Source organism: Arachis stenosperma, chromosome 5, assembly GCF_014773155.1.
Source record: "Arachis stenosperma cultivar V10309 chromosome 5, arast.V10309.gnm1.PFL2, whole genome shotgun sequence".
In the NCBI taxonomy this organism is placed as follows: Eukaryota; Viridiplantae; Streptophyta; class Magnoliopsida; order Fabales; family Fabaceae; genus Arachis; species Arachis stenosperma.
In genome coordinates, this window is record NC_080381.1 from 111,264,293 (window position 1) to 111,281,237 (window position 16,945).

At 32.8% G+C, this 16,945-nt stretch overlaps 2 protein-coding genes, 1 long non-coding RNA gene and 1 pseudogene across 3 annotated transcripts; 1 reads left to right on the plus strand and 3 right to left on the minus strand.

Moving 5' to 3' along the window:
• Positions 1–5,513: 5,513 nt before the first annotated feature.
• LOC130979081 (uncharacterized) lies at positions 5,514–8,612 on the plus strand. The gene is made up of 3 exons (XR_009086518.1): positions 5,514–6,121; positions 6,213–6,363; positions 8,374–8,612. It is a non-coding gene; the product is annotated as an uncharacterized LOC130979081 (long non-coding RNA).
• On the minus strand, positions 6,710–8,843 carry LOC130979080 (soyasapogenol B glucuronide galactosyltransferase-like; annotated as a pseudogene).
• Positions 8,844–10,531: 1,688 nt separating this feature from the next.
• On the minus strand, positions 10,532–13,455 carry LOC130979420 (soyasapogenol B glucuronide galactosyltransferase-like). Its single transcript, XM_057902863.1, has 2 exons — positions 12,677–13,455; positions 10,532–11,964 (listed from the first exon to the last, which is right to left on the minus strand). Exons 1-2 carry the CDS (start codon positions 13,154–13,156, stop codon positions 10,939–10,941), a joined length of 1,506 nt encoding a protein of 501 aa, XP_057758846.1. The 5' UTR covers positions 13,157–13,455; the 3' UTR covers positions 10,532–10,938.
• A 198-nt stretch (positions 13,456–13,653) lies between these two features.
• Positions 13,654–16,269, minus strand: LOC130979421 (soyasapogenol B glucuronide galactosyltransferase-like). Its single transcript, XM_057902865.1, has 2 exons — positions 14,697–16,269; positions 13,654–13,844 (listed from the first exon to the last, which is right to left on the minus strand). Exon 1 carries the CDS (start codon positions 16,225–16,227, stop codon positions 14,725–14,727), a length of 1,503 nt encoding a protein of 500 aa, XP_057758848.1. The 5' UTR covers positions 16,228–16,269; the 3' UTR covers positions 13,654–13,844; positions 14,697–14,724.
• Positions 16,270–16,945: the final 676 nt, after the last annotated feature.

Below are 16,945 nucleotides of genomic sequence, written 5' to 3' on the forward strand. Positions count from 1 at the left end.
TCCTCCCCTAGGACCGTGACATCAACCCATTGAGAAAGAACATCTACGGAAGCCATTTCTTTTCTTATAAAGGGTGACAAAAACCTACAAAAGAAAAAGAAAAGGAAAATAAAAAACACGGTCTCTAAAGGGAGGGAATACGGAACCAAAGTCTACAAACCAACCTATCTATCTACAAAATAAAAGCATGCAAACATAAGGCATGTTACAAAAAGAAGAAAAAGCTAACCTTTATCCAAAAATGAAGGTTGGAAAGAAGCAGAAGTCTCCGAAACACAAGAGCGCAGCACGAACGAAGGTAGAGGAAATTTGAAAAATCACAGAAACGAAAAAACGAAAGAGAGGGAAAGTATTTATAAACATGCTAAGGGGCATAATGGTAAAAGCGGGGCAGTCATTAATGAGAATGCACCGTTACCAAGACCTACGCACATCCCTAACGGACACGACGCTTGATTAGACGTAACTGTCAGAACCAAAAGGACACGGAAAGTCACGTCGGTTTCAGAAAATCACGTCGGTCCTCCAACAAGTCGGCTACGACCTCGAGCAGAATACTCGAACCCAAATCTTGAAAAAATTGGGCTCGAGTAAGGGCACTGTTCATACCCTGACCCAATAATAAAGGCCCAGGATCAAGCAAAAGACCTAATCCAAAGGATTGGGCCTCACCAGTACCAATCTTCATCCTATGAAGTCGGTACTCACCACGACTTGTTCTAAAGAAGTCGGGCACAAGATTAGCTGGCGGATAAACACTCATTCAAATGAGTAATTGCCCCTAGAATCTCTCTAACCACTTCCACGAGCCATATCTTAACCTCCCTAAGATAATGGGACGGTTAACACCCTAAAAATATGGTACTACTCCAACGGTGGTTATTGGTTCACCACTATAAATACACTAACACCCCTCAGGTATCTCTAAGTCCAATACTCTCTAGACCTGCTCACACTCTTGCTAACTTAGGCATCGGAGTGTCTTTGCAGGTACCACCCCCACCTCCTCGCACAAACAAGTCGGACGGAGCCTCCCAAGTTGCAGATCCATTCGGAATCCTCCTCCTTCACACATTTGGGCCAACCAACTCCATTCAGCCCATCAATCTCCGGTTACCCACCGTAACAATTGTAATAACTCATCATAAATTTGTATTTTAAAAAAGAAATTATCAATCATAAAACACAGAAGACTTAACCAAATTTTTGATTAATCACAAAATAAAAAATTATGAATGGTGCTTTAATTATGTTGTAAAATACAAATTGGGACAATTTAAAATTAGTTTTTTACCGTTAATGTTAACTTCAATCATAATAAGGTAAAAAGTAAAAATTGTATATAATAATTTAATTTTATTATTTATACTACCAAAATTATTCTTTAATGTATTATATCCTATTTATTTTTATTCATTTATAATTTTTAGTTTTCTATTTTCAATAAAAATTTGAATTGATTAAATAGATTATTTTTCAATTAGTAATATAATTATTGTGATATTTACTTTGTTCAGTAATATTTTTTAATTTATTTAATCTGATTAATTATCTCTTTCTTATTTTATGCTAATTTAATTAATTAAAGTTAATAAATTTCAGTTATTTTAATTCTTGCAACTTTTTATTATAATAATGTATTTCTATTAATGTATTAATATAATTTTAATATTTATATATCATTAATAATAATAATATATAATATGTCTAATTGTAAAAAATTTACTATTTTTATACGATTAGATTGGATATATTTATATTTAATTTATTTAATTATTTAACTAAAATTAATTATATTAAAAGATTATATTAATATTGTGCTAGACTAATTATGTTATTATTCATTAATTATATTAAAAGATTAAGATTATGATAGATTATCATTATTTTTTTTTTTTTTTTTTTTATATATTCAGATGTTTAGCTTCTTTTTTTTATCATTTTTATTCTCTTATTCTATGTGTTTATTCCCATAAATCTTGCTAAATTAAATAAAGTACTGTATATCTTATTTTTATTCTTCTTTTATATACATATAAGATTTATTATATTATATCTCTTCCATCTAATAATTTTGTTTCTCTTCTATTTATATTTTTTTCCTTCAATATTTTATTGGTTTTATTTTTCTAAATTTTATTTTAATTTATGTATTTGTTCTTACTATACCCAATTTTTTTTATTTATGTGTAATACATTCTTATATATGTTATAGAATATGATTTGATTCCAACTTACCAATTTTTTTTGAAAAATCTAAAGCTAAATCACAAAAATATTATAGATATTTTACTTTAATTTTTAACTAAAAAAATAATATTTTTTGTCATATTAGTTGGAATTCAAAGTTAATATGAATATTAATTTAAAATAGAATAAATATATTTTAAATTTTTTGCATTTAAAAATAATATTCTATCAATGTTAGAATTATTTAGATGGATAAGTAATAGTGAATATAATTATTTAGGATGGATAGAACTAAGTACATCTTTTTATTGAAAATACGAATTTAAAAATATATATTCAATTCTCAATAGTTAACCTTGAACCATTTTATTTTCAAAAGATTTTTGAAAAAATAAAATAGTTTTAGGTGTATAAATTTATAAAATTTAATTAATTTAAGATATTTATTATGATTAAAAAAGTAAATTGAAATGACAATTTAATATTTCTATACTCTTAAAATATTATTTATTTATTTTTCATGCATTCTTTATCATCCAATAATCACATTAATATAATTTAATTCAATAAAATTATTTATTATCATTTGATTGAATAAAATTTTTATTTTAGCTGAAAATTTTAGGATTTCTCAACCTCAAGATCATCCATGTTAAATCACTAAAAAATATAACTAAGAGCACGAAAACGTCTCTTCATTCGAGAGTATGATTGAGATCAGAGAGCTTGGTTCTTGTGGTTCTTTGATTTTCGTCAACCAAATCTTCTGTATTTTTTATAGGGCTGAATCATAATTTTACTGTGAGAACAGAGCTATGAAGGCGAGTTTGATGTGTTGGAGACCAAAATTCTAAAGTCATTATTTATATTTGAGTGTGACACTCATTAAACCCTAAAACTCAAATAAAATAGTATCTATGATTTTAATCTCATTTATCCAAAATCAAAAGTAATAATAACTTATTTAATTTAACATTTATGACAATAAATGAGATCACCGTTATATAAGTCATTTAATGTGAAATTACTAATTTACAATTATAATTAATATGTATTATCCATAAATATATTAAGAAATAATAATTTCCTAACACTGGGTTAAAAATTTTTTCCTGAGATAACCTCTTATAAATTTACGCGTAAATCTGAATATTATTTCTCTTATTACTTTAATAATCTGGTCTATCTCATATATTAGTTATGAAATTACCGAAACTTTTATCACATTAGTGTCACAACAAAACTACGACGATCCCATACTAAAATACTCAACCACATAGATCAAATTTGGATGAGAAAATTTAGAAATTACATGCAAAAATGATCTCATACATGCCTATTTTTAACTTGAATAAAAATTCTATTTTATTCGATGACAAACTCAGATAAAACTGCAACGGCAATATCCGGACATAGCGAAGGTGACTAAGTGATAAGTCTGTATAAGAAGAAGAGAAGAACTTAACAGACTCACAATAAGAGATAGAGAGAGAGAGATAGAGGAAAATTTACCTAGAGAAAAGAAACTCGGCAGGAGAATGGTGGCGACGAGCTCAACAACGACGGTAACGGGATGAGCAGCGATGATGACATAAGTTATGAACAATGACGGACCCAGAAAAATTTAGTAATGGAGACAAAAATATAATAAAATTTAGGTATAGATATTTTTTTGCTTCCCACGATATTCAACAAGTTAAGGACTAATCCGTCGTGAATTTGAATTCTATTTAAGAATCTACAATTGGTCGGCAACGAGTTGCTATACATACGAGACAGAATTGGAACCCTCAATACTTATTTAAGCGGACGACTAAGTTGATCACTTGATCAATCTAAACTGGTTTAAATATATTCAAAATTTAAATTAGAACTATCTAATACATATTGATAAGAACTAGAAATATACACACAATTATTATTATAATATTTAAAATAATAAAAATATAATTTCATACACATAGTATAATATTTAAAATAACAAAAAATATTTATAAGAACTTTTTTTAATTTTAACATGATTAAATATTATTTTTTTATATATATATTTAAACATTATTTTACTTATTGTCAAATCTACTTATTATAATTTTTATAGTATAAATAATTTTTTAACCAAAATAATTACAGTATATTAATATATAGATAATATATTTTTTTATCTTAAACAATTTTTAAGAAATCACTAATAATTTAAGTTGTATTTAATTAGAAAACTAAATTTTAATTTAATTATTAATTAATTAACTAATATAATATAATTAATTATCACTACTTTTTAGTGTATTTATTATTTTCATACTAAATCAAATTTAACAATATAATTATTATGTGTTAAGTTTAACAAAAATTTTTTAACATAAAATACAAAAGAACTATCTATATTTTAATTTGAGACAAATATAATATAATAAGTGGTATATATGTATATAAGTATTACTTTTTTTTTAATTTGTGGGGGCAAATACCCCTCTATATTAAACGTGAGTCCGTCTCTGGCTGTGAAGAAAAATGGGAGTTGTGAATAGGTAAGCGACGATGGACTCAGCAACAACATGACAAAAGTTATGTGATTTTTTTGTGAAGAAGTCGAGAAGAAGAAGATTTTAGGTGAGGATAATTGAGTTTATCTTGCATGACTATAAAGTATAGACCGAAGCTATGAATCATGTGTGATGTGAGGCAAATTCTAATTCCTAAAAAGTGTTTATATGTATATATTCGGGGCGGGTACACTCTAAGCCCGTTCATACCCTGTCTTGAGCAAAATCTGCCCCGACTCGAGTCAAGTTATTACCCTTTTCATCCGGGTATGGACGGATCGGGTACCTGCGTATTCAAAACTCCTGCCAAGTCTAACCACGTATTGATACTCTATTTATTAAGGGTTTATCGCTGGCCAACACAAGGCGAGATTCTAACTCCTAATAGTTGTTTAAGCGGACGAGTGAGATGATCACTTAACAAACTCAAATTGATTAAAACAAATACTAATTATTTTTAATATTTTAATATTAAAAATTTTGAGAGTTTGATTTTAATTATAACTTTATAAAATATTTATAATAATAATTACTATATATATTATTTAATTTTTTAATAAAATTTTTAATATAATTTTATGTATTATCCCGTACAAGGTACGAGAACATACATTAGTTTTCTCATAATTTTAATAAGAGAGTGTCATGTGAACCATTTGATTATTAAATTAGATATAGATTTCTTTTTATCAATTTTTTTGGTCATGGGCTTGCAGGCCCAAATTAATGCCCAGATACACCCACCCTACCCAAGTCCTAACCCGACGAAGCCAACAGAATTGTTTCCCACTCATTTGCTGAGAAAGACACTCATCCCCAGATGCCCAATTCAGTAAGGCTCGCCACTTCTGCCATGTCACTCCGCCGAGGACTCTGATAAACCGCTGCAATGTCCGGTGCTTCTGGTTTCCATTAACAGTGAACCTGCGCGTTCTTCTCCCCTGGAGGTCCTTGCTGATGGAGCTTGTCCTTGCCATTCTCCGTCGCCGGGAGCACGATTCCGGAAGTCTCCTTCCACCGAGCCTGAGCCGCTCCATTTACGGTCAGATGCTTCTTTTTTTGAGCAGCGCCGTTTGCTAATCTGTCCTCCGATCAGCGCCGTCTTCCTCAACAGACACGTCGCCCCCACCATCAGCCTCGTATCCGTTGCCACCTCCGGCCTCCACCAAAGGTTGCATTGATACCGCGCCTTCAAGCCCGCTGCTTTGCTCCTCCCCTTCCGAGGATCGTCGTCGCTGCTTGCTGGTTTCTCCGCGTTGTGCTTGTGTTCCTCGAAGCATCTCTGCTGAATTCTGCACCAGAGATTTCCTGCTTCATCTCTGCAATATCCATTAGAATGGGATCCACTTCCCCCAAACTACCTTTCGATTTCAATGTTTGAATTAAGAGTAAGCAATCTGATTCTACCAAAACATTGCTTAGTCCTAAATTACTTATTATGATCATTGAATTTCTTATAACATTTGCTTCTGCCGCCAGGGCTGAACATGAAACAATTATCTCTGCTGCTCTCAACAGAAGCTTTCCATCTGTGTCTCTGATCACAACCGCGGTTGCTGCCTCCCCTGTGCTTGCTCTGAATGCTGCGTCAACATTAGCTTTTAACCAACCCTCCGGCGGTGCTCTCCAGGTAATGTGCCCCACTCTATCTCTGCTGATTCTGTGTTTGTTGATTATGTCTGATTGTAAGCCCAGTTCAGCCTTAATAAGGTGGGCAATACTTGTACAGTGTATACTGAAGCATAGCTGAAATTAGGATTTAGTTTAAGGGTACATTTTAATAATAAAAAATTCTAAATTTTTAATAAATTAATATATTGAAAATATAAAAAAAAAACTAACAAAATGTTTTTTTTTAATAATACTTTTAAAATCTGTTTTTACTTTTTAGAGCGTATAACCAAAGACTTAAAAATTTCATGTGTATGTTTGATACTTTAAGGTTCTCTCTTGCATAGTGTGCATTTCCATTGTTTTGGAATTAAAAAGTTCAAAGGAAATACAGTTTCCCAAGGGTTGAGGGAAAAAACTGCATTTTATTCTGCAAGTTGAATCAAAGGCATAAATCCAGATTACAGACAGAACAGTTGTTGTGCCAGAAGTTCTAAGCAATAAATAGAACCCCCTGAAACATGCATTTAAAAGGGTTCTTATTAAAAACTGGTAACTAATTTAAAAGAGACTGTCTTATTAGAGATATACTATTAATATTGTCTTTTTTTTTATCAGCTTAAGCCTTTGGAATAAGTGGTTTTATGACATGATATCAAAACTTTAGTTCGATTCTTGATAAACCCAAAAGTAAAATAAACCCAAAAGAGGCTCTTGTTTGAGTGGTTCATGACACTGCCATCTCACTTTCCATTAATCCTATCAAGTTTCAAAGACTTGAGTTCCTGAATTAATTGAAGAAGATTGGTGTGAGAAGAGCCACCAAACTTTATTGCTCTTTTAGCAGCATCACTAAGCTCTCTTGCTCTTCTCCTCATTTCAACACTCTCCTCTCCATTACCCATCAACAAAGCTATGGCCTTTGCAATCTTATCCTTCTTAACAACCTCTTCGCCAAACTCCTGCCACTTTTTCCATGCTTTCACTCCAACCGCCACCCCAATCTTCAACACATCAACCAAAAGCTTCTCATTGAAGAACTGTTCAGCAAACATAGGCCATGTGGCCATGGCCAAACCCGCGTTCACGCTTTCCATCACCGTGTTCCAGCCACAGTGAGTTACAATTCCTCCAATGGCTGGATTCTCCAGTATCAGCAACTGTGGTGCCCAACCCCATATCAAGTAACCTTTGTTGCTTGCCTTTACTCTCTTCTCAAATTCCTCAAGAAAACTACCATCTTCACCGTCTTTTTTCTTAACAACCCACATGAAATCGTGCCCAGAATCTTCAAGAGCTTGAGCTATCTCAACAAGCTGCGAAGAAGGGAACTTGCTCATACTCCCAAAGCTCACATACAGAACAGAATTCTCAGGCTTGGAATGAAGCCATTTAAGACACCCAGAATCTTCTTCCTCTTCTTCTTTTCCTTTTTGTTCAAGTTTGGCTTGTCCTCTTCCGGCTTTATCAGCAGTATCTTGGTTCGCCCACATGGAAACAGGTCCCAAGCTCCAACTCTTGGTTCCCATGGCTTTCTTGTAATGATCCAGGTACTCACCTTCGAGCTTGTAGAAGCTATCAAACACGGATCCGAGGCTTCTTCTCTCTGAGTCCCTAATCATCTCCATCAAATGGGTGTAGCCGTTGGGTTCTCTAAGCCAATCCGGCAGCTGCAAAGGCGTCATCTCCAGGCGGTGCGGCAAACCAGGCAATGAAAACTTGTCATCAGTGTTGTCGGATTTTATGTCCTTATGAGGAGCATAAGTCTTGACCTATATGTTTCACAAACATTAATGAAAGTTTTATTGGTCTCACACACTACAAGTTTAAGAGTGCAATGTTTGTTTTGCAAAATAATTTTCATCAACAAGCAAGAGAAAATGTTCATTTCGAAGCAAAACAGTAAATGAATCGGATTAACAATAATTTCTTGAGTCTATAAATAATTTCTTAACTCCTTATAATAGATGTTATTTTGACATTAGTATTTTCATAATAATCAAATACTCAATTTCTTAACTGAGTGTAGTGCCGAATGAGCGAAGCAGCTCCGACAAGTAAGATCAACCTAGGAATCCCCAACCTGGCTGCAGCATCTACAGTCCAAGGGTAGAACATGTCAGTGACAATGCAATCTGCCTCCAGTTCCTCAAACAACTTCTCAATCTCCTTTTCCAGCAGATTCAGTCCCTTTCCAATTTTGGGAAGCATGTCCGGTGCCGTATCGGCGTTGAATGTTTCTACACCAACCGGAAGACCGACTTCTGCCGCCGGGAACTTAACGACGTGAGTTCTGATTGAACGGCCGAGTGAGGAGTCGCGGCCGACAGAGCTCTGGAACAATGAGGCGGCTACTGGGGTGGCTATTATGGTAACATCGACTCCGTGCATAGCGAAGAGTCTGGCTATGTCTACCATTGGTATGATGTGGCTTGTTGATGCGAATGGTAAGAACATAACTTTTATCTTAGTATCAACTTCTTCTTTTGCAGATTCCATGGGAACCAGTATAAATTAAAGTTAACTTCTACAAAAATAGATTTTAAGAGACCGAGTACTCTGCTGCTAAACTCAACTCCAATGTCTTTATATTATACTAAACATGTTTACTCTCTTTATTTTCCCACATTAAAGTTCAAATAAAATTAACAAAGTTGTACCACGAGCTGCGCGATGTAATAATAATATTGTCTGTGAATCTTTAAGGGACAATATTAAAATACAAATACCAATATGAACACGTTTGTTGTATTTAAGATTTTAAATAATTAACTAAGACACCCAACTCTATCATGCATCTCATCTTAGTATATAAATATTTATTATCTTATACAATTTAATTTCTTTCATACATCTCATCTTATAACAGCATTATCGTTTTGATGGATATACAATTTGTTTGAGTATTATATTTAAATTGAAATAAAAAATAAAATATTTTCCGTGCCACAACTAAATTTAAAATGAGAAGATCATAACATTATATTATTATGAATAAATAACTGTAGTGCTTTTTATCTTGAACTGGAAAACCTATATTTTCAAAATGCATAAATAATAAAAATTAGAATCCTAAGTGAGACTTATTTTTAATGTTAGTTGTGCATTTTATTGGTGAAAAATTATAAAAAATTAGACTATTATTTTGTAATATCATCTGCATTGTCTCTAATTACCTGCAACAGGTAAACATTACTTTCGATAGATAATTATAAAGCTTTTACACAACATTAGTACGTATAAATCTCTCTCTCTATATATATATATATATATATATATATATATATATATTAGATTATAGTTTAAAATAAGTATTTATCTTTTTTTATTGAGAATACAGAGAGTACTATTTTATAAGTCTCAGTTTTTTTTGTCGACTTATAAGAAACAGTGTAAATCTAAAAAAAAAATTTAAGAAATAAAAAATAACAAATTTAAAAATAAAAAATATTTTATGGATATAACAAATTAGTCAATATATATATACTGTTTCACATTTTATCTTATAATATATCTTCGATATATAAATAGTTAATTTTTAGTGTATCTATAAGATAAAGACTAACTGACCAATAGATTGCTAGATGTACAAATAGTATTTAAATTCTGACACTTGTTTAAATAGATGAGTGAACTAATCACTCAACCAACCCAACTTAATTAACTTTATTGATTTTTATATGCTATGTGACTACAGATTTCTTTTTATCATTTTCAAAATCACTATTTTACTTTCTTTTTTATATTTTTGAACCTGGTACTTTTTTTTTAGTCTGGTGAAGTTTTTCTTATTACTACAATTTGGGCCAACCTCTTAATAACAAGTAACAGACTCAAATAAAGAAACAGGATATGTGGGGATTTGTAAGCCCAGTTCAGCCTTAATAAGGTGGGCAATACTTGTACGGTGTACACTGAAGCATAGCTGAAATTAGGATTTAGTTTAAGGGTACATTTTAATAATAAAAAATTATAAATTTTAAATAAATTAATATATTGAAAATATATAAAAAAAACTAACAAAATGTTTTTTTTATAATACTTTTAAAATCTGTTTTTAGAGCATATGTTATCAAAGACTTAAAAATTCATGTGTATGTTTGATACTCTAAGGTTCTCTCTTGCATAGTGTGCATTTTCATTGTTTTTCAATTAAAAAGCTCAAAGAAAATACAGTTTCCTAAGGGTTGAGGAAAAAAACTGCATTTTATTTTCTGCAAGTTGAATCAAAAGCATAAATTCAGATTACAGACAGACCAATTGTTGTGCCAGAAGTTTTAAACAATAAATAAAAATTTAGATTCTCTAAATTTTGAATTTTATTTTAGAGTGCAAAGTATGATCTCTCACTATTTATTTTATAAGTGGAATCAAGAGAAAATATGAGAGAAAAATCATTTAAAGGTGAGAAATCACATTTTATCTTCTATAAAAAAATTCAAAATTTAGAGGATCTAAATTCAATAAATAAAACCCCCTGAAACATGCATTTAACATGCATTTAAAAGGGTTCTTATTAAAAATCTGTAACTAATTCAAAAGTAAAATAAAACTAAAAAAGACTGTTATTTGAGTGATTCATGACACTGCCATTTCACTTTCCATTAACCCCATCAAGTTTCAGAGACTTAAGCTCCTGAATTAATTGAAGAAGATTGGTGTGAGAAGAGCCACCAACCTGTATTGCTCTTTTAGCAGAATCACTAAGCTCTTTTGCTCTTCTCCTCATTTCAACACTCTCATCTCCATTACCCATCAACAAAGCTATGGCCTTTGCAATCTTATCCTTCTTCACAACCTCTTCACCAAACTCCTGCCACTTTCCCCATTCTTTCGCTCCAACCGCCACCCCAATCTTCAACACATCAACCAAAAGCTTCTCATTGAAAAACTGTTCAGCAAACATAGGCCATGTGGCCATGGCCAAACCCGCGTTCACGCTTTCCATCACTGTGTTCCAGCCACAGTGAGTTACAATTCCTCCAATGGCTGGATTCTCCAGTATCAGCAACTGTGGTGCCCAACCCCTTATCAAGTAACCTTTATTGCTTGCCTTCACTCTCTTCTCAAATTCCTCAAGAAAACTACCATCTTCACCATCTTTTTTCTTAACAACCCACATGAAATCGTGCCCAGAATCTTCAAGAGCTTGAGCTATCTCAACAAGCTGCGAAGAAGGGAACTTGCTCATACTCCCAAAGCTCACATACAGAACAGAATTCTCAGGCTTGGAATGAAGCCATTTAAGACACCCAGAATCTTCTTCTTCTTCTTTTCCTTTTTGTTCAAGTTTGGCTTGTCCTCTTCTGGCTTTATCAGCAGCATCTTGGTTCGTCCACATGGAAACAGGTCCCAAGCTCCAACTCTTGGTTCCCATGGCTTTCTTGTAATGATCCAGGTACTCACCTTCGAGCTCGTAGAAGCTATCAAACACGGATCCGTAGCTTCTTCTCTCAGAGTCCCTAATCATCTCCATCAAATAGGTGTAGCCGTTGGGTTCTCTAAGCCAATCCGGAAGCTGCAAAGGCGTCATCTCCAGGTGGTGCGGCAAACCAGGCAATGAAAACTTGTCATCAGTGCTGTCGGATTTTATGTCCTTATGAGGAGCATAAGTCTTGACCTATATATGTTTCACAAACATTAGTGAAAGTTTTATTGGTCTCACACTCTTCAAGTTTAAGAGTGCAATGTTTGTTTTGGAAAATAATTTGCATCAACAAGCAAGAGAAAATGTTCATTTCGAAGCAAAATAGTAAATGAATCGGATTAACAATTTTTTTAGTCTTATAAAGATTTCAGAAAGTGGATATATACATAGAAAAAATGTTCAAGATTTCATCCCCATCTCATCTAGTTTGCATTAAAGTCAGATTTTATCTCTCTCTTTTTTAACTCTCATTGTAATCTCTTTCTTTCTTTTTTTGAAGGAAAGAACTCAATACAGTAAAAATGGAACTTATTTCAATAGAAAATTAACTCTCCTTGTAATTTATAATTTAAAAATTTTATAAATTTATCCACTTTTTTTTTTTGAAAGCAAGAGCTCAACACAACAAAGTGGAGCAAACAGAGCTAGTCAACAATAACCAACATAACTACAAACAACACGAATACAATCCCCAAGTCATCTCCGGCATAGCCATCAACAACCAAAGGGATCCATTTATATTTCAAATTAGTCAAATGCTACTTTTTCAATTGATATATTCTTTGGCTTATCTGTCTACGATTTTTGATAGTGGATTATCAATGTTGCTATGTCTACCCTCTTTATAATAGATGTTATTTTGACATTAGTAATTTCTTAATAATCAAATACGCAATTGCTTAACTGAGTGTTGTGCCGAATGAGCGAAGCAGCTTCCAGCAAGTAAGATCAACCTAGGAATCCCCAACCTGGCTGCAGCATCTACAGTCCAAGGGTAGAACATGTCAGTGACAATGCAATCTGCCTCCAGTTCCTCAAACAACTTCTCAATCTCCTTTTCCAGCAGATTCAGTCCCTTTGCAATTTTGGGAAGCATGTCCGGTGCCGTATCAGCGTTGAATGTTTCTACACCAACCGGAAGACCGACTTCTGCCGCCGGGAACTTAACGACGTGAGTTCTGATTGAACGGCCGAGTGAGGAGTCGCGGCCGACAGAGCTCTGGAACAATGAGGCGGCTACTGGGGTGGCTATTATGGTAACATCGACTCCGTGCATAGCGAAGAGTCTGGCTATGTCTACCATTGGTATGATGTGGCTTGTTGATGCGAATGGTAAGAACATAACTTTTATCTTAGTATCAACTTCTTCTTTTGCAGATTCCATGGGAACCAGTATAAATTAAAGTTAACTTCTACAAAAATAGATTTTAAGAGACAGAGTACTCTGCTGCTAAACTCAACTCCAATGTCTTTATATTATACTAAACATGTTTACTCTCTTTATTTTCCCACATTAAAGTTCAAATAAAATTAACAAAGTTGTACCACGAGCTGCGCGATGTAATAATAATATTGTCTGTGAATCTTTAAGGGACAATATTAAAATACAAATACCAATATGAACACGTTTGTTGTATTTAAGATTTTAAATAATTAACTAAGACACCCAACTCTATCATGCATCTCATCTTAGTATATAAATATTTATTATCTTATACAATTTAATTTCTTTCATACATCTCATCTTATAATTTGCTGACGACATTTTCGTTTTGATGGATATACAATTTGTTTGAGTATTATATTTAAACTGAAATAAAAAAATAAAATATTGTCTGTACCACAAATAAATCTGGAGTTGAAAAAATCATAAAATTGTATTATTATCAATAAATATCTGTAGTGCCTTTTGTCTTGAGCTGAATAACATACATTTTCAAAATGTATAAATGATAAAAAAAAATTAGAATTCTAAATGAGGCTTATTTTTAATGTTAATTGTGCATTTTATTGATGAAGAATTACAAGAAGACTATTATTTTATAATGTCATCTGCTTTATCTTCAAATTACCTGTAACAGATAAATATTATCTTAGACAGATAATTATAAAATTTTTACACAACATTAGTATGTATAAATTTGAAAAAAAATTATTAGATCATAGTTTAAAGTAAATATTTATTTTTTATTTTTTTTTGAGTACACAGAGAGTACTATTTTGTAAGCTTCACTTTTTCTTGTCAACTTATAAGAAATATAATGTAAATCTAAAAATAAATTTAAAGAAATAAAAAAGTAACAAATTTAAAAATAAAAAATAGATCTTAGAAAAACACACAAACACAAATTTATTATTTTTAAGCAAGTCACAAATTTAGATTAAAAAATAACAATATTCAATAATTAGCATGTTACTATTATAACTTTACCCTTTAATAAGATGTATTTAAAGGAGAAGAAAATAGAATTTGCCAGAGTTTAAGCTAACAATAAAATCCAATTCTAGATTTACAAATGTCTAAAAGAAGGCAAAGAATGAGTATCTCATCCAACTCAATTTGTCTTTTCTCTTTCATATAACTCGTCAAACGATGCAACATTTGCAGTTGGATCCTAATTCAAATCTTAAGTTTACACATTCATAATACTGAGTCTAGTACATCACTTGCAGTATTGGCTTTGTTTATTGCATCTTAATTAAGGCATCCTTATGCTACTAGAAAATTGCTTTTTAAAAATAATTAACCAAAAACAATCATAATTTAAGGTGGCAAGACCCCATAACATTACCACTTAATGGGGTCAAAGATAAAAATCTTATATAAATGCTTAGCGTGTCTAAGTAGTGCATTATATAAGCAGTTTTATACTTTTATGGTTGGAAAAAACAGTGGAACGAGGAAAACGAGTAGTGACATATACCTTTTTCTTTTTCTTCTTTTTGTTGTTGTCAATAAAAAGCGTTGTTGTGTGGTTGAGCCTTGGAGAGTTTGAGAGAGTGGAGCTCCTGAATCAATTCAAGAATGTTGTTGTGTGAAGAACCACCAACCTTAATAGCCTTCTTCGCTTCAACACTCAGCTTTTTCGCTCTTTTCCTCATCTCTGAATCTTCTTCTCTGCCACCCATCAAAGAAGCTATGGCTTTTCCAATGTCTTCCCTACTCACAACTTCGCTCCCAAACTCATTCCAGTTCCTCCACTCTTTCGCACCCACCGGAACCCCAATCCTCAGCACATCCACCACCAGCTTCTCATTGAAGAAATGCTCCGCAAACAGCGGCCACGTCACCATCGGCAGCCCCGCGTTCACGCTCTCCACCACCGTGTTCCACCCGCAGTGTGTCACCAACCCTCCGATCGCCGCATTCTCCAATATCAGAAGCTGCGGTGCCCAACCCCATATCAGATACCCTTTCCCGCTTTTCCTCACTCTCTTCTCAAACTCTTCAAGAAAACTACCACCTCCTTCTTCTTCGTTCTTTCTAACCACCCAGATGAAGTTATGCCCCGAACCTTCCAATGCATGCCCAATCTCAACGAGCTGAGAGTTAGGGAACTTATTCATGCTCCCAAAACTTACGTACAGAACTGAATTCTCTGGCTTCGTGTTCAGCCATTTGAGCCACCCTTCTTCTTCTTGTTCTTGAGATTCTGGTTTTGTTTGACCTCTTGCTGCTTTATCCGAAGCATCTTGGTTGGCCCACAATGAAACAGGGCCTAACCCCCAACTCTTGGTGCCCATCACCTTCTTGTAATGCACATAGTAATCGCTTTCGAGCTCGTAGAAGCTGTTGAAGAGGGAGCCATAGCTTCTCTTCTCTGACTCTGCGATAGTCCTCATCAACTCCGTGTAGAGATTCGGTGTTCTAACCCATTCTGGTATCTGCAAACGCGTCATCTCTAATTCATGCGGCAAACCAGGTAGCACAAACTTTTCAGAGTCCGAATCAACCTTGAGGTAGGGTTTATAGTGTTGAACAGAGTGAAGTGCAGATCTAGCAAGGTAACTAGCTCCATGAAACATGATCCTGGGAATCCCAAGCTTTGCGGCGGCATCAACACTCCAAGGGTAGAACATGTCGGTGACAATGAAATCAGCATTGAGTTGCTGGAAGAGGCTCTCCATCTCCGGTTGGAGGATGGCGAGGCCCATGAAGATCTTGGGGAGCATGTCCTTACGGGTGTCGACGTTGAAGGCTTCGACGCCGGCGGGGAGGCCCACCATGGAAGCAGGGAACTTTAAGCAGTGAGTTCTAATGGGTCTTCCACGAGCGGAGTCAAGGTCAATGGATTTCTGGAAGATGGTGGCGTTGTGTGAGGTGGTGAGAATGGTGACGTCGACGCCGTGCATGGCGAAGAGCCTGGCCATATCAACGAGGGGGATGATGTGACTTGTTGAGAGGAAAGGAACAAAAATTGCTCTTAGGTCATGATTTTCCTTTTCCATAGTCATAGATTGTGAATAAAATATTGGCTTTCTTCTTTTGGTATGGGAATAAAGTATTGCTTTACTTTAAGTAGTTTTAAACACTGCCTTATAAGCCCACGTGGAAGGAATCCAATCTATACACGCAAAACGCGCCCAAAGCGGGACACTCGTGCTACAATTTTATAATCTTATCTCTGAATATTAAAAAAATAAAAATATTATTTATATACTAAAATTAATTAGTAATATATTTATATATAAATATATGTATAATTTAATTTATTTTTAATATATATTTATATTTTAATATAAATTTTATATTAGTGTCTGATTTTAATATACATGTAGTATTACTCTAAAAATATAAAAATACTAGGGATGGATTTATTTGTAAAAATATTTTTATTTTTATTTTTATTTTTTATTTTTTTATTTTAAAAATGTGATTGATTTGTGAAAAAATATTTTATTTTTAAATATAAAAATAATAAAAATATTTTGTATTGATTGGTTTATTTTTAAAATATATTTTTAATATTTTAAAATTACAAAATTATATTTTTATTAAATATAGAATTTTTATTTATTTAATTTTTTATTATACTTCAAATTATTCTAATATATTCTAATATATTATACTTCAAATTATTCTAATATATTATACTTCAAATAACTCACTTAAATCTTAATATTAGAATAATTATCTGCACACCTAATAAATTGAACATCCTATATATTTATT

Coding starts and splice junctions, on each gene's coding strand:
- LOC130979420 (XM_057902863.1), bottom strand. CDS start 13,156: ATGGAATCTGCAAAAGAAGAAGTTGATACTAAGATAAAAGTTATGTTC. Junction 11,965..12,676: donor CTCATTCGGCACAACACTCA/GTTAAGCAATTG, acceptor AAACATATATAG/GTCAAGACTTATGCTCCTCA.
- LOC130979421 (XM_057902865.1), bottom strand. CDS start 16,227: ATGACTATGGAAAAGGAAAATCATGACCTAAGAGCAATTTTTGTTCCT.